General features: G+C 43.7%; 1 protein-coding gene across 3 annotated transcripts in view; it reads left to right on the forward strand.

The window, feature by feature from the left end:
- Positions 1–20729, forward strand: part of CPNE4 (copine 4) — a 317325-nt gene extending 296596 nt beyond the window's left edge. For 2 of the 3 annotated variants that reach the window (XM_053263929.1, XM_053263931.1), the window contains 5 exons: positions 4587–4653; positions 7288–7339; positions 8024–8157; positions 9608–9844; positions 20154–20729. In XM_053263929.1, coding sequence (XP_053119904.1) covers positions 4587–4653; positions 7288–7339; positions 8024–8157; positions 9608–9844; positions 20154–20285 — 622 coding nt within the window. In that variant the 3' untranslated portion in view covers positions 20286–20729. The remainder of the gene's footprint in view (positions 1–4586; positions 4654–7287; positions 7340–8023; positions 8158–9607; positions 9845–20153) is intronic. The other variant, XM_053263930.1, reaches the window with a different exon arrangement.
- The last annotated feature ends 2954 nt before the right edge of the window (positions 20730–23683 follow it).

A 23683-nucleotide genomic window follows, 5' to 3' on the forward strand; every position in this document is an offset into this window, starting at 1 on the left:
TCTGTGAATTGCTTTTGTTTTTATTCTGTGAAAGCATTTTAATTTTTTATTTTGTTCTTATATTGTAACTTGGGTTATATACAACACACACTCAGGTATGTATGGTGAGCAGAACTAGAACTAACAGGTGTTGTCCACCATTACTGAACTTACTGTAAGTTAAAGGAAATTAGGAGATAGTGGGATACAAAAAGATGAGCAACCTTTGTTTAATAAAATGGCAGAGCCCGCTATCATCTTAATTACAGCATGTTCATAAGTGAAGTGTTTTGAAAGCTTGACTTTCCAAAGACTATTTGAAATATTCATTGTTTAGTTCATTCATAAATATATTTGTAGGCTTGATGGAGAATAAGACTGTGTTATCTGTTTTATAAACCAGTAGAATATACCAAGTTTGCAAAAGCACAGGGATGACCCTAAAAATATTCCCCATTCCCCCATCTGCCAGACTGGAACTTTACAACAAAGTATCAGATAACACAGTCACAGTATATTATGGTCCTATAGCTTGAATTAATTATTTTAAAGAGTTCCATTGTTTACAGAAGCCTCATTCACTCACTGCTCGACCTCAGAACAAGCAGTAGGAGCCAGTGCAGCCAGCTAGGAGATTCCTCCAACCTCCCAGGAGCCAGGCTAATCCCTTAGCTTCCTTCTTGGCCAGGAACTGGGCTAGATGAGATCATGTGTATAGTAGGGATGTGTGAGTCAGCTCGATTCGAACTGCGGTTTGAATCAAACTGACTCGACTCGGGCAGTCTGAGTTTGAACCAGACTGGCCTCCCAAAGTGGGGTGCTGGTCTAGGTTCGAACTCACGGACTGGTTTGGGTATTCCTGTATAGGGGAATCCAGTGAGTATTCCCCTTTACAAGTAAAGGGGGATTCCCTAACATAAGGCGGGGGGAGGGAAAGTAACTTTTAATTTAAGCCTGCGGCAGCAGAGAATCTCCGGAAGCAGCAGCAGGGGCTCTTCCAAGCCCTCTGCTAGCCTCACAAATAACAGCTTGGGCCAGCTGCAGCCCGGTTCAGGCCTCTATGCATGCACAGAGGCCTTTTGCCTCACCAAGCCTGCAAATATACCCCTGCACCAGCCCGCAAACTGGTTCAGCCCGGTTCATTGGTGAAACCAAACCCGACCTGGTTCATCTGAGCCTGAAGCCGGACTGGCCCGGGTCAGTTCGAATCCAGTCTGAATTTGAACCGAACCAGCCAAACCAGTTCCGAGCACATCCCTAGTATACAGTAGGGTGCAGGGTCCTCTGCCCTGCAGATTTCAGCTGTCTTGGTACTGACCTCTCTCCCCACCCCATAGGGATGGGCCCAAACCAGTCCGGAGGCCATTGAAAAGGCCTCCGGACCGGTCCGGACCTGGGTGGTTCGGATTGGGGGTGGGGGGTCACTTTAAGAGCGGCGGGAGGGTTTACTTACCCCTCCTGCCGCTTTCCGCTGTGGCACCGTAATTTGTAGAGTAATTGGGGCGGCAGGATACCTCCCTGCCGCCCCATCCCCACTGCAGCTCTGCAAAGCTCCCAGTAATGCTTTGAGCGTGCGCACGTGAAGCGCGCGCATAACGTGCATGCGCGCAAAGCATTACTGGGAGTTTTGCAGAGCCACAGCAGGGACAGGGCGGCAGGGAGGTATCCTGCTGCCCCAATTACTCTACAAATTACGGCGCCACAACGGAAAGCGGCGGGAGGGGTAAGTAAACCCTCCCGCCGCTCTTAAAGCGACCCCCCACCCCAGTGCCGGACCGCAGTGTGGTGTTTCCGTTCACACCCCTACCACCCCAGTCTTTCCTGCCATGTGGTCTTGGAAAGGAAAGGAAATTTAGCCTGGGAAGCAGACTGGAAGGTTTGGCTGAATCCCAAAAGACAGTATTTTCTAAGACAAATCTGGCGCATTTTCAGAATATTTTTTAAAATGTCAAGCAAGCATTCATTAAGAAGGTAAATAAGCCAACAACGTTAACTACCTTACCTTCATAAGTATTTAATGTATAACAAAATTTTCACTCCCCTGATAATGTTCTTTGCCACCCCTTTGTGCCCCCAAACTAGTTGTTCTAGACTCATCCCTGCAAAAGCATGTACAGTTCCATGCACAGAGATGCATGGGTAATTGTGGATAGGACTGTAGCCTGAATTATTTTGATTCCTCATACATTTTAAAATGAATTTCTAAATCCTATTCCAACTTTTAATTAGTATATAGTTGTATAACAGGAGTTTTCAATCCTTTTGCTCTGCTTTTGTGCTAAATTCTTGGTCCTTGAATATTTTTGCATTCCAATTCCTGATTATTAAATGGGATTTCCCAACTTCTCCAGCCTTTAATCAAAGAGAAGGCAATCAGCAGGCAATTAGCATAAGTCTAAAATTTCACCACCTAATTTGTTTTTGACACCCCCTGTAAAAATGTCTCATTACCATGTGAAAGAAGCTAGCCCTTGTTTCCAAGACTGATTGTCAATATGCTGCAGCCCAGGAGTACAAAGCATTGCGTTTGTCATGTTTTATGCAGAGAATACATTGCTTAGGATCTATTGTATTCTACTGAATGGATAAGAGTAGCATTTGCACAGGACAGGAATGCACTTATTTCATGCTTGTGATCTAAAAGAAGTGAATGTTTTTGCATTTTGTCATCTCCTCTCAGCGGCGTTCAATACCATTGACCATGGTATCCTTCTGGGCCGCCTCTCGAGTATGGGAATCGGAGGCACTGCGTTGCAGTGGTTTCGGTCCTTTCTTGGGGGGAGGGTCCAGAAGGTGGTGCTGGGGGACTACTGCTCGGCCCCGTGGCCATTGGCCTGTGGGGTCCGGCAGGGATCGGTCTTGTCCCCCATGCTGTTTAACATCTACATGAAGCCGCTGGGAGAGGTCATCCGGGGATTTGGACTGAGTTGTCAGCAATATGCGGATGACACTCAGCTCTATCTCTCGTCATCTGATCCTAGGGAGGCGGTGGATGTCCTGAATCGGGGGCTGGAGGCCGTGATGGGTTGGATGTGGGCTAACAAACAAACTGAAATTGAATCCGGATAAGACGGAGGTACTGTTGGTCAGTAGGAGAGCCAATCGGGATAAGGAGATTTTACCGGTTCTGGATGGGGTTGCACTCCCCTTGAAGGAGCAAGTACGCAGCTTGGGGGTACTACTGGACCTGGCTCTGCTTTTGGAAGCTCAGGTGGAGGCGGTGGCCAGGGGTGCCTTTGCACGGCTTCGGTTAGTGCGCCAGCTGTGTCCCTTTCTCAAGAAGGCAGATCTGGCCACAGTTACCCACGCCTTAGTCACGTCGCGGCTGGATTACTGTAACGTGCTCTACGTGGGGCTGCCCTTGAAGAATATCCGGAAACTGCAGCTAGTGCAAAACGTGGCAGCGAGGGTTTTATTCGGAGCTGCCCGCTGGGAACATATCGCCCCCATTTTGAAAGAGCTGCACTGGCTGCCGGTTCGTTTCCGGGTCCAATTCAAGGTGCTGGTTTTGACCTTTAAAGCCCTAAACGGTTTGGGCCCGGGGTATTTGAGGGACCGCCTGCTCCCAAGGGTTGCTGCCCGCTTGATGAGGACATCTGAGGGGGCCCTGCTCCGGGTGCTGACAGTGAGAGAGGCCCGGCTGTCGTGCACTCGGGACAGGGCCTTCTCTGTTGCTGCTCCTAGACTCTGGAATGCTCTCCCAGTGGCCATTCGTTCCTCGGACTCCATCACGGCTTTTAGAAAGCTTGTAAAGACTTGGCTTTTTACCCAGGCTTTTACATAATCGTTTTTACTGCTGCTTCAGTGTGTTTTTATCTGTTGTATTGTTTTTATGCCTGTTTTAATATGTTTTTAGCTTGATGTTTTTACTGCTTTTTATTGTATGTTTTAATTTTTGTAAACCGCCTCAGGGTTGTTTTTAACGAAAGGTGGTATAGAAATGTAAAAATAAATAAATAAATAAATAAAATCTTCTATCCAGTATAGAGCTTATAAAAAGTATTAAGGCTGCAATCTAGTACACACGTATTTGAGAGTGAGTCCTATTAAACTCAGTGGAACTTACTTTCCAGTGATCAGACTGCACATCAGTCAGGCCTTCACAGAATCATATAAAACGGGTTCTCAAACATCTAACTCCTTTTGTTAGTCCTATTGTCTTTATTAGGGTGCCTAATACTAAAAAGTACACAGACCTTGAACACAATTCTTCTAGTCCTTTTTGTTTCAGTAAAACCTACTTCTGTGTTAGGATCACAATACAGAACTGTAAAAGATCTTAGTTACATGAAAATGTGGATGCCAAATGACCAGGAGTCATTCAAGTAGGAGAGCTATATAAATAACTGTGCCAAAGGAGGTGAAAATCTAGTGATATCTGTGCTTCAGAATCCTCAATAAACAAGAATAGAACAGAAGAATAAACGTGGGGTGAAGAGGACTAGTATCTTCGTACACTTAAATGACAATGAACAAATAACATGTTGGATCTATCGAAACACTTTTCTGCTCTGTGATGAAATGGACTTCTGGTAAAAGAGCATCACTGCGACTGAGAGGGGGTGGAAAAAGTGAACCTTGGTTTGTTTGTGTGTTTTTTGTTTCAGCGATAAAATGTTCCCAGTCTATGGTTTTGGAGCCAGGATACCTCCGGACTATAAAGTAGGTGTACAGGTGAATCTTCCTCATTCTCTTGGTGTGTGTATATATAGCACAGTATATGGGTTGCTGGAGAGAGAACTTATGTGTGGGGACAGAACATGGAAGACTCTGGGTGAGCAGGCTGGAAAACAGACAAACACAGCAGGAGAGGAAGATAAGTGGCAGAAGCAATTTTAGAGTAACCTGAAATGCTGGCAACTCTGAGGCTCTGCTCAAATCATAGCACCATATGCATAACTGAGTCCCAAACCAATGTTGTGTCTATGAAGATAATTTGAAAGCCTTTGGCACTTCACATAATATTATTACCAAATTAGAGTTCCCATACTATTCAATTTTCCCTCCTGTTGTGAAACATTTTTATTTTTAGAAAACTGTACTTTTGATATTTCAGCTGGGTGTCAATCATTTGAAAAGCATGGAATGACTATTCTTTCTGGGAAGAATATGTATGTGAATTCATTGAAGGGAGGCAACCATGCTTTGTGATTCAAGAATGGGGTATAAGCAGTGTCCAGAAGATGGCTGAAGGAGGGGGAGCTGTACAAAGAAAGGAAGAAAGAATATATGTCTAGAAAAGTTCCCTGGAACTGATGTTCTATGCCTGTAACAGAATTCCCCCTGAGTACTTAGATTATTCACGGGACTGAGTGGCTGACATTTCAGTTAATGGTAGCCAATAATAGTGGGCCACAACTAAGATTGTGCCATTGAGTGTCAACTCCTGGTGACCACAGAGCCATGTGGTTTTCTTGGTAGAATACAGGAGAGGTTTACCATTGCCTTTACCATTGCGCAGTATGAGATGATGCCTTTCAGCAGCTTCCTATATAGAGGAGAGCTGGTCTTGCGGTAGCAAGCATGGCTTGTCTCCCTAGCTAAGCAGGGTCTGCCCTGGTTGCATTTGAATGGGAAACCACATGTGAGCACAGTAAGATATTCCCCTCAGGGAATGGAGCACCGCTCTGGGAAGAGCAGAAGGTTTCAAGTTCCCTCTCTGGCTTTTCCAAGATAAGGCTGAGAGAGATTCCTGCCTGAAACCTTGGAGAAGCTGCTGCCAGTCTGTGTAGATAATACTGAGCTAGATAGACCATTGGCATGACTCAGTATACAGCAGTTTCCTATGTTCCTAAATTGCTGCTGCCCGATATAGGAGTTTCCCATATTCTGGGAAACGCACCATTGGGGATTCAAACCAACAGCCTCCTGCTCACTAGGCAGGTTGCTTACCTGCTGCGCCATTAGGTGGCTAGTCATAACTAACCACCACAGAAATCAATGGCTGGCATCCAGACGAAGCTATTCAATAGTACTACCCAGAGGTTACTCTTAAAACATAGGATGTTGAGTAATTTAGTCAGGATGTCACCAATGAGACAAGTTAGTCATGACTATCAAGTTCTATTAATTTCAGTGGGTCTTAGTCATGACCAACTTAACCTGGATGCTGCCTTTTTTCTTTGGTTTAAGTCTACCAACGCAGCACAGAATGAATTATGTTGTTTGCAGCACTTTGTAGACACAACAAAAAATCCATCCAACATCCACACATGCTCACTGAAATGCTTTGGGGACAATTGTTAATTTTTTAGGGTGAAATGAATGAATTTGAAATGAATGAGGAATAAGTCAGATAAAATGCTGGAAATGCACACAGGCATAGGAGCTCTTCTCACGAACACAGAGAAGAGTGCCCAAACCTCCCCGCAGACAATCACTTACCCTTCCCTGGGTGGGCGGATCACCCTCCCAAATGAGCGGTGGCTTGCCTATGGCCCGCCCGTGACTTTCCTGGCAGCTCCAGGGGTCAGGTGCAGAGAAGCACCGCCACGCAGTACCCCCCCCCAGAGCCCCAATAATGCACCACGCAAGTGCACGGTGCTTTACCGGGAGCCCCACACACCCCGAGTGTGCCCACTGTAGCTGCAAGCTGCCACAGCAGACACACAATCAACAAATTGTGGTTAAGGGAGTGCTCACTCCCTTTACCACATTTAATGAGGAGGCTGCTTTGGCAAGTGTGCTGCCGTGGAGCCTTCAGGATCAGGCACAATCCCGGTGGTTTACACAAGCATGTAAAACCGGGCTGGACTCCCTTAGCCCGGTTTTACATGCTCGTGTGAATATCCTCATAAGTTTTGAAAAAACAAACAAAATGTTCCTCTGAATGGTAAATCTGATTTGTTCTTCTCTTGGTGATACATACAGAAAGAGGGAGGTGTACTTGGCTGATATTATTAAGCACTTAGTAGTAAAGTTGGAAGTTTTGCCCCCAAGCACATATATGAATATTGCACCTAGTTGCACACACTTTAAGCCTTACACACACACTTAGCTCACCTCAAACTGGAAATCAGCAGAGTGTGATTGTGGATCTACAGCCCACTGTAGAACTGGCTGCATCCTCCAATCAGTAGAAAATAAAGCACTGTGTTCTCCAGTGGCACTGTTCACCAGTGAATGATGCAAATTCTACATGTATGAAACAATTATAGAAATAAACACATGCATGTGAAGAAACTGGTGTTTTTGTGATTGGTTAGAGAGAGCCTGTTTGAATTCACCATCTGCTGAAACTGGAAAACAACTCTGAATAGCTTTTCTGCACTAAAATTGTATTTACTTTTTTGGGGGGGTGGTCCATAGGTCTCTCATGATTTTGCAATCAACTTTAATGAAGACAACCCAGAATGTGCAGGTAACCATTTATTTTGGCAAATATTGCATTATCAGTAAAGCAAGATGGTGGCCACCATGCTGGCTGCTGAAGAGTGTTCCGGGCCATCACTAAGGCAAGTCTTCACGAGGATGTGGGGAGGTTTACCTTTGTGGTAGTGGCAGCAGCCTGGAACACTTTGTGGCAACCGTGCTGCTGGGTTAGTCATTGGATGGCCCTGGGCCCTCTGACATTGTTTGAATTGGCCAACCTCTGATGCCAGCCTTGGTTATCACCATATAATGATTGTCTGTAATTGTAATACATGCACATTTTCTGGTGCCCAAATAATTAATTAAAGCCCCTACTGAATAGAAACCTAATGCATTTGCAAAGTAGGTTAATGCCATACAGGACAGTTAATATCTACAAAATACACATTAAATGCTGTTGGCAAAAAGAGAAGCTGGCTCATGAATTATATATTGCATAACATCTAAAAGAGGTCAGGTCAGCAGGGGAGAACTGCTTTGAAAAAAACTCTTCGGATTCAAAGCTGTGCAGAATAAATTGGCAGGATAGTAAATCAGTTGTGCGAGTGAAATTGCATGAATCACTTAAAAAAATTATTCGGACGGAACAGTGCTCACTTACAACAGAAGCATTGCCTCCAATCATCTTGCTTAATAACTGATTCTAACATTTTTTAAAAACAAAAATACAAAGGAATTCAAGGAGTAGTCGAAGCATATCAGAATTGCCTCCCTAAACTTCAGCTTTATGGGCCTACCAACATTGCTCCCATCATTCAGAAGGTAGCTAAATCGGCATCTGAAGAAACCAACACTAAGGAGTCATCGGTAAGAATCACAGCAGACTTGTAAGCTAAGAAAACTTACTTTATCTTTTAGCATCAGCTGCATTAATCTGCTCACAGATTATCATATTTTGGCATCAGCTGCATTGTTCTGCTCACAGTCCAGATGTTCAAGGCATGGTAAAGGGATAGATTTCCCCCCATGCTTCCAATGTAAAAGAATGTGCATTCTTTTTGTGGTTTTAAGTATGGAACCCAGAAGCCAGGGGTGTTTCCATTTACTTTCAATTAATCAACCTGCTTTGAAAGAATGTAATATTTTGTATGTATCATTGGATCCTTGGTGTGAAGTTGTAATAATCAATTCTATATTTATTATTTGTATATTTATACTGCCCTTTGTCCAAAGACCCCAAGGTGGTTAACAACAAGAAAAAAACAGTAATAAAACCTCAATAAAAACAAACTACAAAAACACAGCTACATTAAAAAGAGAGCTGTGGGCCATTAATTGGCCAAACGCCTGTTTAGAAATGGCAGTCTTCAGATATCAGTTACTTTTTTAAAGAAGTAGTATAATACTGGTCCTGATCCAGGGGGCACTCCGAATCATACTCATTTGGGAGTAAATCCCATTGATGCCGGTCTAATTGACGTCAACTGTATTGCTTTCGATGGGACTTCATCAAAACTAAAATGAGCTGGCTTGGGGCCAGTGTCTGACATCCAGAGTAATGGCACACTTGCAGAATGAGCAAATTTGCACAAGAAGTTAGTTGTGCTGTGCTAAAAACTTGGGCTCTGTGCAAGAGCACTATTCTGCTATAGCACTCCTGGCAGAAGTTCCCATTAAAACAAATGAGGTGAGCGTGCATGCTCACCGTAGCGCAACACTGGTCTGGAATGCAAGCTCCAGACGTAGCGCATCTACTGTAGCTAGTGCAACAGTTTTGCACTAGCCGAACATCCTCCCACAAGTGCTTTGTTGCTCTGGATGTCAGCCACTTTGATTTTTTTTCTACCTTTGCAACAATTTATGCAGCAGTGATCAGCAACTAGGTTGGTCATCCAGCTGTCTGTGTAGTACCACCACCTGCACTGTGGCTTGCTGCAGGTTTCCCCTTGCCACTCAGATTATGTGTTGCTGCCTTGATACTCTCTGTGATTATTCTGCTGTTGTTTCTTGGATTCTCAAGTCGGGTTCCCTAAGGCTTATTCAGGGGAGTGGAGCCAAGCTGGGGATGTTGGGGCAGTGAAAGACTATTGCATGAGTTTTCTTAAAGAAGCAAATCCTACTGCAATAATCATGAATGGCAGGTATTAACTGTATATTCATGATTTGTTTAATTTTGTATTTTTATTTTCCCCCTCATTAATATCATTATCAAATAATAACCGGGGGAAAGTTGCCAGGGGATCTCCGAAACACTTGTTTAGCCAATTGGCTGCTGGAAATGGATTAGCATTTTGATTTTCCTCTTCAAACTCTCCAGCAATATTTCATCTTGCTGATTCTGACGGATGGTGTCATTACGGACATGGCCGATACCCGTGAAGCCATTGTTCATGCCTCCCATCTTCCCATGTCGGTCATCATTGTTGGAGTTGGAAATGCCGATTTCAGTGACATGCAGATGCTAGATGGAGATGATGGGATCCTGAGATCTCCCAAGGGAGAGCCTGTTCTTCGTGACATTGTTCAGTTTGTGCCATTCAGAAACTTCAAACATGTAAGATTAATTTTTACTGTGTTTTCTTATGGAAAGTTTTGTTTCTACGTCCAAGGATTCTTAACCTATGTCTTGGTGAGCCCCGCTGGGTAATGACAAAACAAAGTTTGAGCCTCCCAACGATAACACAACAGTTCACCAAGCAACATTCATGCTTCAAATGGGACAGAGATAGGCCAACTGAAAGAAGGGGTTGGAAACAGAGCCATGTGCGTCCCACCAAAAACATTCCTAAAGAAAAGAGGTGGGGCTGCTCTTATGATCCTTTGTGATGATCCATGCCCAAGGAAGGAGAAGTTGACAAGTTCTTTTTTACTTTTCAATCACAAATAACACAGATATCTGTGAGCAGGTATACTAGTAAAATTTGGGAGCAAGGGCTCATAATTTGAGGCTGTTTTATATATATTATATATAATCAGAAAGGCAAAGCAATTAAGATCCTCTGATAGAAAAGGAGATAGTAAATCATCGGGCTGTGCACTGAATCAGATGCAGGCTCCATCAGACAAATTTTCATCAGATCAGATCTATTGAAAAAATTGTCTGGTAGGGCCCGATTCATTCAAATCGGATACAACCATATCCAGAACAGCCTTATCTGATTGGATCAGTGTGGGGGAGGAGGTCTTACCTGCCGAAAGTGCAGTAGGCTCTCCTCTGAAAAAGTCTGAAAAGGCTTCTGTGCCAATAGGTGGCAGCTGCACCATTTTAAATTTCCACTTTTCTCCTTAGCAGCTGGGCCATGCTTCAGGGAAGGAAACAATGCAATGATGTTGCATCCTTGCCCAGTGCATGACTGGGGGAGAGGGGATGGCCACTCCCCAGTAATGCAATAGGGAAAAGATGCAATTTCATAATATTAGTTCCTTCTCCAGAGCACTATAGTTTGGCTGTCAGGAAAGAAAGCAACAATTTAAAACACTGTTGCTACTGCGTATGAAGGCAATAGCTTTTTTCAAAGTCAAGAAAAGGAGAACCCACCACACTGCCAACAAGGAAGATTTCTGATACATTTGCTCAATTTGATGTGGGTACCCCCTGAACCAATGCATTTGATCAGAATCTGATCCAGTCCAATCTAATTCTGATCATTGCAGCAAAGCACAGCCCTAGTAGATAGATTTGGATGGCGCACTTAACTGCCAGCTTTAGTTCCAATCTGTTTGTAAAACTAATGAACACATGCAGACAAGTATGTTTTTTATCTTCTTTATCATTAACTAGTAAGTGAAGCCTGTTGTTGACCGAGCAAAGTCATTTTGCATAGATTACACTGATAAGAAAGTTCAATAAATTAAATAAATGATATAGATTTTTTTAAATTAATCTGCTTGTGAAAGGAAAGCAAAATAGGATTTCAACTTCAAACATTATTCATTTTATTGAAAAATCGCTATATAGGGTAAATTTGAATCACAGATTTGAATCTGAGAAAGATCTTCTGCTTCTCTTGGACATAATGTCATTTTGGAATTATTGATCTGATTATTGAGTGTTAAAAATCTGTTGAGAGCAACTATTAAAATACTACCTGAACCCGCACAGAGCATCTGTGCGGTAGTTTACTTACTTTTGGGGTTTTAGTTGCGAGAATTCATTTGGCTCGTCCTTCCTTTGTAGCTGGTCCTTCCTTTGTAGCTGGTCCTTCCTTTGTAGCTTGTAATTGCACCCTGTTCCCCTCTCTATCTCCCCCCACCACAACTGTCTCGTTTGCTCTCCCCCAACTCTCTCGCTCGCTCTTTCCCCCCGCAACTCTCTCACTCGCTCTTTCCCCCCACAACTCTCTCGCTCTCTCTCCCCCACAACTCTCTCACTCACTCTGTCTCCCCCCACAACTCTCTCGCTCGCTCGTTCCCCCCCACAACACTCTCACTCTCTCCCCCCACAACTCCCTCGTGCTCTCTCTCCCCCCCACAACTCCCTCACTCTCTCTCTCTCCCCAACACTTTTGCTCACTCTCCCCCCACACAACTCCCTTGCTCTCTCTCTCCCCCTCAACACTCTTGCTCACTCTCCCCACAACTCTCTCTCTTGCTCTTTCCCCCACAACTCTCTCGCTTGCTCTCCCTCCCCCACAACTCTCTCACTCACTCTGTCTCCCCCCCAACTTGCTCGCTCTCCCTCCACAACACTCTCACTCGCTCTCTCCCCCCAAAACTCCCTTGCACTCTTTCTCCCCCCACAACTCCCTCGCTCTCTCTCTCCCCCACAACACTTTTGCTCACTCTCCCCCCACACAACTCCCTCACTCTCTCTCCCCCACAACACTCTCGCTCACTCTCCCCACCACAACTCTCTCGCTCGCTCTCCCTCCCCAACAACACTCTCACTCACTCTCTCCCCCCCACAACTCCCTCGCGCTCTCTCTCCCCCAACAACATTCTTGCTCACTCTCCCCACCACAACTCTCTCTCTTGATCTCCCCCCCCCACAACTCTTTCACTTGCTTGCTCTCCCCCACAAGTCTCTCGCTCACTCCCCCCCCCCCCGAAGTTTAATTTAGTCCCAGGTGTAGGTTTTTGTTCTTAAGGGCAGCTGTTTGTGCTCACAGTTCCCAGCATTGTAGGCAATGCTGGCCCACACAGTCCCTTTTTTTTTTGGTGGGATGAAGGGCAGCTTTGGTTCCCTTTTAATTTTTTTGTATGGTGGGGTCAGGAAGACTGTCTGAGGTTTTTTGTGGGGGGGACTGCCAGCAGCTGGCCCACACAGTCCCCTGGTGGTTTGTTTGTTTTTGAAGGGGTGACTGGGAGCTGAGGGGTTTGGGGTTTTGGGGGGGGGTTTGGTGGTGTGGGGTGTAGAAGACTGGCTGGTGTTTTGGGGGGGGAGGGGGGCCCAGAACAATGGCACTGGTTTTTTCTTTTGGGGGCAGGAAGGTCAGCAGCTCACAATCCCAATGGTTTTTAACAGCCCCTTACCTCCCGGCTATTTTGGGCTTCATTTGACATTCTCTGTTCTGCCGTCTACCCGCCAGCCATCCCCTCTCTGTGGTCAGTTTTCTCTGCCTTTCTTTTTGTTCCTTTCCTTTCCCTTTCCTTTTCGTTCCCCGAATCTGCCGATTCCCACCTGCCTCCCTCGCTGCCACTCCCTCTCCAGGCAATGGTTCCTCCTCTCTCCTCTGCCTATCCTCCTTTCTTCGTCCGTCTCCTGAGTCTGCCAATTCCGCCTGCCTCCCTTGCTCACTGCCGCTCCCTACTCAGGTAGTGGTTCCAGGCATCCAGACACATCCAGATGCATCTGGATGTAGTTCTCTTTTATCTATAATTTATAGTGATGATTATATTCAGAATTTCTCTCTCTCTCATATTATATATAAAAATTATAAAAACTTTTGCCCAAGCATATTCTGGTGTAAAACGTAGCACATTCAGCTAATTTAAGTGGCAGGATTGTTCATGCAATATCTCGTATCTGTAACTAATCAGGAAGTACGATGTTCAGAATTTCTCTCTCTCTCTCCACACACACACATACAAACACACACACACACATCTCACTGAGCATATTCCTCAGTAAAAAGTAGTGCATTCGGCTTATTTCAGTGATAGGATTGTTTTGTGCCTATGCAAAATTTGGTATCTGTAGGTCATTGGGAAGTATGACTTTATTTCATACATACCAACCAACCAAATAGTTCTTCAAGATATATAATAGATAGTGTAACGTGTGAAGTGCAATCCAGTGCATTTTCTGTGGAAGTAAGTCCAGGTGAGTTCAGTGGGCCTAACTCTCAAATAAGTGTTCATAAGATTGAAGCCTAATTTGTAAGGAAATCTGTATGTCAAGAAAAAAAGAAGTTATTTTTTCCCTCTTCATGCTTGGAGGCTGCCATGATCATGAAAGAATATCTTTACACTGTATCAAGCAGCGGAAGACATTTTGGCCAGAGAAGGAAAACCCTGATTGTTGCCTTTTTGCTTTGGTAGTCTTCAATATACAGGACAATGGGTTGGTTGTGAAGTGTCAAGCCAATTCCTAAGTGTAGGTAATAATAATATAAAACAATAGATATCCTACCTACTAGAAATTGTCCAAATACGTCAACATATTTTTTTTGGCAACAACAATAAAAATTAGTTTCAAAACTGCTGTGATACTTTTAAGGTCTAGATTAAAGTCACATATTTACTCCAAAAATTCCATTCACTTTTTCTGGAATCTTTCCTTTTTATTGTTGCTGTTTCAGTGTGAGCATCTTTCCCTCTTGTGACTGCCACATTGTAAGGAGAAACTCAGCCCTCTTGCATCTGTAGCATCGTAATATTTGTCCCTCTGGAGTGATGTGATTTCTTTCCTTTCTCAAAATTCAGTTTAAAGTCCAGATTTACTTGATAAATATATTAGACATCAATAACCCCTACTAGGCCCACTATAAAATAACAGCTTTAACAAGGCACACCTGGGAACTTCTCATATATCCTACTGTATATCTCATCTGTTCCTGACACAAATCACTGTGTGCAGTTTGTCACGGGAGGGCACAGCTTTTTGTAAAGGCATTGGAAGGGGAGTTATTTATGAGTTGGTGCTTGGCCTATTTTCGGTTTATTGAAAATACGCGTCTGAGAAGAACCACGAACCGCAGCTGCATTTAAAGGTACAGTGTACCGTCAAGTCAATTTCGACTCCTGGCACCCACAGAGCCCTGTGGTTTTCTTTGGTAGGATACAGGAGGGGTTTACCATTGCCTTCTCCCACGCAGTAAGAGATTATGCCTATCAGCATCTTCCTATATCGCTGCTGCCCGATATGGTATCAGTGGGGATTCGAACCGGCAACCTGCTGCTTGTTAGTCAAGCATTTCCCTACTGCACCACTTAAAGTGGTCTAGCTGCATTTAGCATCTTTGTTTTTATTATGATTTTTCTTTGTTACTAATGATGCAAAAAAGACTAAGAAACATTACAAATGTGAAAATAAACTGTATGGTTTGATACTATAATTAGAATTAGTATTTGAATGGTGGGATAGGAATAAAACCCACTTTCCAACAAAGTTTTGTATTTTCATGTCACTTTGTGACTTTCTGACACATAGAAAAATCTTTGGTAGAATGGATGAATGCTGATGCAGTTCTGCTGGCCATTGAAAATGTCGTATTCCTGCTAAGTAAAGTGTGTGTGTGTGTGTGTGTGTGTGTGTGTGTGTGAGAGAGAGAGAGAGAGAGAGAGAGAGAGAGAGAGAGACTGAAGTGATTTTAGGCTAAGTGGCTCTGACACACAAGAACAGTTGTCTAAAACATAAAGTATCTCCATAAAATGCAGCAAATGTAGCGTCTACTCTCCCTATTCTATTTTGCAACTCAGTGAACTCTGTTTCAGCTACAGTACTGTCTATTTCTCTGTCCTGCCCTCTGAAGGAAGATTTTCTTTCTTTGCCCTCCCTCAGCCAGAACCACAGAGAGGTAACTTGGGAATGGGGCTAAATGTAGCTTTGGGGCCTCCCTCCTGTACACGTGCCCCCAGTACTGCCAAAATAAACCAATACATTATGGGCCCCCAGCCTTGTGGGCCTCTGGGACCGTTTTCCCCTTTTCTCCGTACACCTACCCTCAGGTTCTGTGCACTGGAGTTCATTGCTCCTAGTGGAGGGAGGAACAATGCAATGAGCTCCAGACAATAGCAACGGGGGTGGTGGTGGCTGCACCAGGGCCACCGTGCCTTGCCACTGCTTGGGGACCATCAGTCACCTCCCTCCCTCACAGTGGCCCCTGCACCGCATGTTCTTGAAAGCCTTCTCTACTGCCTGCCTGGCCACCTTCGCCACAACTGTGCCCCCGTGCCAGCGCGGCCTGATAATGTCGCTGCTCCTACACACTGGCTTGATGACATCATCAGGCCACAGCAGTGGCAATGGTGGCAGTGAAGGCAGTTGGCTGGCTGATGGCAGCAAAGAAGACGCCAGGCAAGCCGGTCGGGCACCCATCCTTAAATCCTGAACGAGTGCTGCTTCCAACCATGCTACACCCTGGACTAGAAGAGTAAGACAGCTGCTTAGAAACTCCTTCCAAGTCTCACTCATTCTACCAGACTATTGCTGCAGGAAGTAGACAGTAAGTGAGGAAGAGGAGCAGTGACCTTTGTTAAGTTTGATAAAACAAAGAGAGGTTCTAAGCTTGTCATTCTCCTGCCTAGCAGTGCCTAGATCATGGGAAACAAGGTAGGAAGACTCTTGATGACATCCACAAGCCACCAAATCATGGTCTCCCTGAAACAGGTCTGCCCACCTTCAAGGATTGGCCTTGGGTCTCCAGGACTTGACATTTATATTTGCGTGACTATTGAAAGCAATTCTGACTATGTTAATGGCTTGATAGTGTGAAACATGTTTGAAAACACATTGGTGTGTGGGTGGAATCTCTAGTAATAGCTTCAGTCAGAGTTGGTGACCCTATCCTGCAGCCTTCTACATGTAGTAGCTATGGGGACCATTACAAAAGTTAAAGGGGGGCAGGCCCTCTCTGACACTCCCCCCACCCCCATAATTTGAGCACTGTCTTTGCTGTGGTTGGAGATTTAGCAATAGAAACTTGTTGGTAGATATAATTTGTTTCCAGCACAAGACTTCTTCAAAGAAAATACGCATTGTTCCACAAAAACAAAAAATAGACTTATATCTTAAAGACTAATTTCAGCATAAGCTTTCATGGAAACAATTGCATGGCTTTTTAGAAACCCTAATCTCTTCCCTTGGCCTTTTTGGCATCAAGCACTTTGCATACCACAAAGAAAGCCACTATTTTCTTTACTATCATGAAGAATTTACTTATTAGACCACTAGATTTCTAGGCTATAATGTTAATCACATTTAATCAAACGTAGTTAAATGGGTTTACTTCTACATCTATTTAGAACTGAAGTGTGAGTTTGCATACAGATGAATAAAATTAAAAGCAATTCTGTTGTTCATTATGTAGTTACCTCATTCCATATTGCATTTTCAGATTTAGATTTGAATACTTTAATAATCAAAACTGAACTGAGTCATCTTAATCTTTTTCTTTTTCTTTTTCTTTCTTTTTATTACCTCTGTGATTTCTCCCCGTCTTAAGTGTTTGTACTGCTAGCAGGATTTCCAGAAGCTGCACAATAAAGCATACCTAATATAAACAACTCAGATTCTACATGCATTCTATTCTATAAAATGAAGTGGGAGAAATAGTCACTTTCCAATGATATTTAAAATAGAGAGACCGTGCTATGCATTTTCAAGCCCTTTTGACTTCAGTGTATGAGTACTGGCTAGATTGGTTGTAGCCGTATAGAATGAAACCTCAATGTCAGCTGAGCCCTCATCAATCAGTTTAACAGAAGTAAACTAATAGGGGTTTTCACACATAAGTTTTAAATTATGTTTTTGTTTAAAAATAGTTTTAAAAGTAAATATGGAACTTGCACCAGCTAAGAAAACATTGAGGCAATTCACATGAGCAATAGAAACTGGGCTAAGGGAGCCCAGCCCGGTTTATGCTGCTCATGTGCAGCAATGGGAGCTGTGCAGCTCCTGGTGGCAAGGCTGCCTAAATACCCCCCCCAAACGAGGTTAGTGGAGTGAGCGCTCCACTAACCCTGTTTTTTTGGTTGTGTGTCTGTCAAGGCTGCTTGGAGCCATGGCGGACACACTTAGGGAGAGGGGACTCCAGGAAATCACCGCGCAGTCGTACGGTGCATTACTGGGGCTCTGAGGCGCTTCCCTGCGCCTGACCCCCGGAGCTGCTGGATGAGCCGTGGCCAGGCACAGGAGCACCCAAGCGAAGCTGCCGCTTGTCTGGGCTTCACAAGCAGCGTGAAATGCCAAATGTAGGCTACAGGCAGCCGTGGCAGACACATGATCACTTAGCCCACCCAAAACTTGGGTTAAGCGGCGGGTTACATAAGAGGGCTTGCCACCACCGGGAGCTGCATAGCTCCCGGAGGTGCTCACACGCAGTGAAAAACAGGCTGGACTTCCCTAGGCCAGTTTTCGCTGCTCATGAGAATAGCTTCAGTATGTAGTTACTATCCCTCATAAACCACCCCGAGCCATTTGTAAACCGCCCTGAGCCATTTTTGGAAGGGTGGTATAGAAATCGAAATAATAATTAATTAATTAATTAATTAATTAATTAATTAATTAATAGCATGCACACATGGCACAAACAGGAGGAGAGGCTCTAAGGTGCTTTTTAACGTAACATATGAGAACAACTAAGACAAGAGACTTGCGTTTTGGGTGGTATACAAATGCGCTAAATAAAAATAAAATTAATAAATAAATCTTATTCATGGCCATTTCACACATTACACAGAGCAAACCTCAGTTTGTGACAGAGTCACCCAATGCTGACTCCCTGACAAGTGAATCTGTATAATACAAGTTTGCCCACATGTCTATCACATTCACAATTTACATTTTACTATGTACACTTTAAAATGTAATATGTAAAGCAATCTCCCCTAACCCAGCCTCTATGTCAAATCTGAGTCTCCCATAAGAGAGGGAGGGAAGGTGAACAATAACTAAAATATGGCATTAAACTAAATGACAATTATATGCTATTTTCCTGCAGTGATGATAGAATATTAATGGCTAAGAATTTGTATGACAGAATAGTTGTTAGAAAAATAGCCGCTAATAATAAGCATAATTCTGTACACTGCCTAGGGATTCTTATACTAGGCGGTATATAAATTCAATAAGTAAATTAATAATATTGAACACTTTGTAAACATGGACATGTACATATCTAAAACAAGTAAACTACAATGAATACATTAAATGGAATACCATGCATTTCAAAAGTGTAAGTATATAAAGAATAGAGTAATATTAAATAATGTAAAGCTATAGAATATATGTGATGGTACTCCTGTTAGAAGATAAGAGATACTGCAGTAAAGGCTCACTGCAGACTCCTACAACAATCTGAAAAGCAGAAGCACAGAATCGAGTGTGGTGGAAATAAATACTTAATGCTCCCAAAGACCTTTATAAAACTATAAAGCTTCACATAGTGATGATTTGGATAATAATGCTCCAAATTTCTCAGTCTCTAAACAGTAGTTTGCCACCTGGATGCATGATAAATGACATGCTTTACTCAAGTTATACAGTCATAGATGTCAGTCACACAACCAAAAACTCCTCCTACCTTGGTCAAATGCTGGGTAAGACAGTGAGGTGGGTCTCATTAGTGAGACCCGCTTTTGCGGGGAGAGCGAGCTAAGCCCGCTCTCCCCACATATGATCCCAGCGGGAGCCCTGGGCGGCCAGATCAGCCGCCCACACGATTACCGGCTCCGTGATAGAGCCGGCGGGGGCTGGGGAGCTTGCGGGTCGCGTGGCCCCCGGAAGCTCCAGTGCGCGAGTGCGCAGGGCATACTGAGGAGACCCCTGGAGCCAGGAGGCAGCTTTTCGCCTCTCCTCCGGGGGTCTCCTCGTGAGTAGCCACGGCGCGGAGCTGCGCCATGGCTACTCACAATCAGAAAGCCCGGGTTTGCTTGCGCTTGCTCCGCAAACCCAGGCTAAGTGGAGGGCTAAAAAAGCGGGCTAGCCGCTTGTAAGCCACCAGGCTTGCCTGCAAGCCCGGTGGTTTACACGATCAGCCAGATTCGGGCTAGGCTCTCCTAGCCTGATTTTGGCTGATCGTGAGAATATCCCCAGTGTTTTATAGCTGCTTCCCTCATACATACAAAGAAAACTTAGGTAGATTTAAATAAAGGTTTATTCAGCAACAACTCCATTTTCTCTTTCTCCTTTCTCTCCCTTTTCCTTTCTGACTCCACTCCCCACACTCTGTGGGTTCCCCATTGGGACAAACATCCAAACAACAAAACACAAAAGATAACTGGATCGAATACAACAGACAGCACTGTCCTACCCTTCCTCCTACCTTGATTCCACACAATCACTTCTCCCTCCTCCTACCTAGTTGTTTGCTCCCACACAATCAAAAATTTAGATCACACAGCTCCCAAAGCTGGGTAGGACCCGGTTTTTGGTTGTGTGAATGACCTCAAAGTGTGGTTGCACAATGCAACTGACAAAATTAAGGCCTTAAAAGTGCCATGTTGAAAAGTCTATATTGGAAGGTTTGATGTTATTCCTGATCTTGTAACACAATTACTGAAATGCCTGGAAGTATGTGAGCAGTCTTGTCAGCTATTGAGAACATATACATGAATAATATTAATCATACAGGTGCTTAGCTAAACTGAGGACATATGTCCAGCAACTTACTGCATCCTCTCATCACTGTTGACTATGAAAATGGTGGCACCTTTTGGACAGAAGTGAGTTAACAACTGTTATTTTCTACCATTTCCTGCAGGCATCCCCAGCTGCGTTAGCAAAAAGCGTTTTGGCTGAAGTTCCAAATCAAGTGGTGGACTATTACAATGGGAAAGGGATTAAACCAAAATGTATGTCAGAGTATGAGTCTTCCAGGACACTAGCTCCATGAACTTCCCTGGACACTTTTACAGCATTCAGAAATGCTACTACTTAACAACTACTGTACTTAAATGAAAATAGCACGTTTTGGTGATTTTTAACTCAAATACTTTTTTTTGCATGTGTAGCCTAAAGGCTTGCAGGTAAAGGTTAAGCAACTGTATTGTTGAAGACTTTTTATGAAAAAACAAAAACAAAATTATAACTCTTTACATTACAGCATGTCGCCTTGAAATGAAAAAGTTATCTGTATCTGTTTTTTATACAGGTTTGTTGAAATTTTGCTAAATTTCTTATTATCTTTACACTGTAAAGCATTTTGAAACATTTATTGGAAGTTGATAGCCAAAACGTCTTTGGGTTTATCTGCTATGAAATGAAAAAGATTTTTCAAAATGGCAGACGCATGGACTGTATTTTGCATGTTCCAAAATAAAAACAACACAGTTTTGCAGTTGTGTTTATTTCTCTCTTGCCACAAAGCTGCCTGCTCAAAAATTTTCAACTCTTCCATGCTTCAATAATAACACTTTTTAATCACTCCAAAGCATTCTAGGTAGTTACACTCTGAAAGCATGAATCTATGATGTATGTTTCAAGCATGGCAGAAACCTGTATGAGATGTGCCCAAATATAGCCAGAATATGCAAGTTTGCAGACTATATTTAAGAAATCCAAAGGATGCACAGAATTTCTGTAACAGCAGAAGACTAAAGCCTCTGCAATACTTTGTAATATGCAGGTATTGTCTAGTAAGCCTACATGCCATATTATGTTAAAAACCATAGTCATCACTAGCTGTTACAGAAATAATAGGCTATTATTTGGACACATCTGATCATTTTCATGATATTAACATTTTGTTTGTTCCTTTAATTTCATTCACAATCAATCCCAAGTTTTGTACGGATAGTACTATGAGACCTAATCTGCATGGACACATCTCATCTGGTCATTGGAAGGCTGATTCTCACATAGGCTATTTATTTCCTTTAAGGCCTATGGTTCTTGTGTACCAAAACTAGAAGGAGATGAGCACCACACAGTTTTTAAAAAATCTACAAAAGGGCAAAGTAAATCAGAAAACGATTTCAAGAAAACAATTCATTGAAACATTGATTTTAACATTTCCCAGAATGCTCAGTTCTTCCTCAGGGGAAGCAGAACAGTCTTATCAGTAGTTACAAAGGAGACTTAAATCCAGCCATACCTGGATGGAGGACAGTTGCACCCCTAGGCCCCAATAAAGACAAGACACGTATAGTTGGATGAACTAGGGACACTTATTAATTTAGATAACACAAATCGTGCAGCGAGGCATGACACCTCAGAATGCAGTTACTCCAACTAAGAGTCAATCTTATGAGGACCACCCAACTCCGGGCGACAGATTGGGCGTTAGTTCTGCCCGGACTGAATCCAGACCTCATAACAGCTACGGGGTGAAACCACGCTGAGGGGAGGTCAGACAGCCCCACCCACCCAGGCCACAAAACTCTGAGTGCTGGGTGCCAGCCTGCCCCCGAGTACGGGCAGATCCCAGCCCAAGGGCCGCAAAATCTGCAAGGGCTGTTCCTCGGTTTGCCTACTCTCCATCAAATGGTCCTCCAGTCAAACACTAATTAATACACTTAAACTAACCCACACTCATCAGCAAAATGACCAATCAAAAGGTGATAACCCTAAATCAGTTTCAGTGAGAAGCAGGAGGAAAAAGTCTAAACCAAGGCCAACCAGGCGTGACCCAAAAAATTCCTACTTGGCCCCAAATGGTGACTGGACTTCCCTCTCTGAAATGGGTGGGAGGGAGGGCTGCTCGGTCCAAGCAACTAAGAGCGAGTGCTATGGAACCAGCTTCTTAAAATGCCACTCTGAAACCAGATTGGTTGGTCCAAAATGCCACTCTGAAGTCAGATTGGCTGGTCCGTGTCACATGGCGGACTCCAAAATGGTGTCCTCCATGCCTGCCTCAAGGGCCTGGGAGCACAGCTAACTAATGTATAATCCATGTGCAAGTACATTTTTGGGATTTAAACCCCCTTTGTAACAACTAGGCTCCCTCATCTTGACTGAGGACGAATGCAGGCATTCAAAATGAGTGGGGAATTCTTGGAACTTTTTTTTCTTAAATCAATTTTTCAATCAATCATTTTCATGCACTGTTTGGCTTTGACCTCTTATTTTTCTGGCATACCAAAGCATTAAGTGCATGCTTGATATATCTACCTGATCCTACAAGCTGCTATACTTTGCTCTCTCAGACTTGCATAACTTGTCTGTGCTGCATAGAGCAAGGCAAAATTAGGAGAGGCTACCCATAGCCAGTGGCAAAGGATGCTATGGAATATTAATGTCTCTGTAATGTAGCCCAATCCATAATCTCAAGTACATGTGTTGGAATTCAGTACTCTAGAAATTAATGGGATTTGGTTCCAAGTAGGAATTGAGTCTGAAGGCAGTTTCAGGGAGTTTAGATGTATAGGTAAGCTAAACAGATGTTTTGGTACAGGCTATCTTTTGTTCAAGCCCCCATAGAACAGAATTGCCCAACCTACAGCTACAGCATGGATCAAAGTACGTGTTGTAGTTCAGCAGGCAAGCACATGCTCCTACATATTGAAGATCCCAGGTTCAATCACTGGCATCTCCAGGTAGGACTGAAACATACCCCCGACTGAAATTCTAGAGAACCACTGCCAGCAGTCAGTGTAGACAATACTAAGTCAGACAGACCAATGGTTTGACTTAATATAGGGTAGCTCGCGTTACTCCGAAAGCAGCCCATATCACATAAAGTAGCCAAGCCCCTTGACAAACAGCTCTTCTGACAATGTGGTGCAGATCCTGGATCAGGTTTATTAAGTCACATGTGTCCTCCTGCAGTGTCCCCCAAGACAGGGCAGCTCTATGTGAATTGTTCCTTCAGTACCAGGCTGCTGCAGAAATATGTTTGACTCTGTTGCTGACTTTTGCTGTTGGCAAAGTAAATCCTTAGGTTGTTGTGATCTTATTCACAACCTTGTGAGGGTTTACTCAGAAATAAATCCCACTGAGTTCAATGTGATTTACTCACAAGCGTGTATGCATTGGAAATATGCACTGGACTGGGCTATTGGTATTATACTGCGGCATTCAACAAAATGATTAATCTCTGCAAGCATAGACACTGAGTTAGAGTGCCAGTACTAGGCCTATTCCCTAACATAAGGCAGAATCCTCCCTTGTTCAACCCTTCATAGATCAGTCTGCACAATTCAAAACACACTGGGTCATAAGCAGAGCGCAGGTGTACCAGATAGGGCACGGCAGGCAACCTTGGCTCTTCAACTGTTGAATGACAACTCTCATCATCCCCACCACAATTTATGGTAACTAAGGATGACGGGAGTTGTCGTTCAGCAACAACTG

The sequence above is a fragment of the Hemicordylus capensis genome, chromosome 6, assembly GCF_027244095.1.
Source record: "Hemicordylus capensis ecotype Gifberg chromosome 6, rHemCap1.1.pri, whole genome shotgun sequence".
NCBI lineage: Eukaryota > Metazoa > Chordata > Lepidosauria > Squamata > Cordylidae > Hemicordylus > Hemicordylus capensis.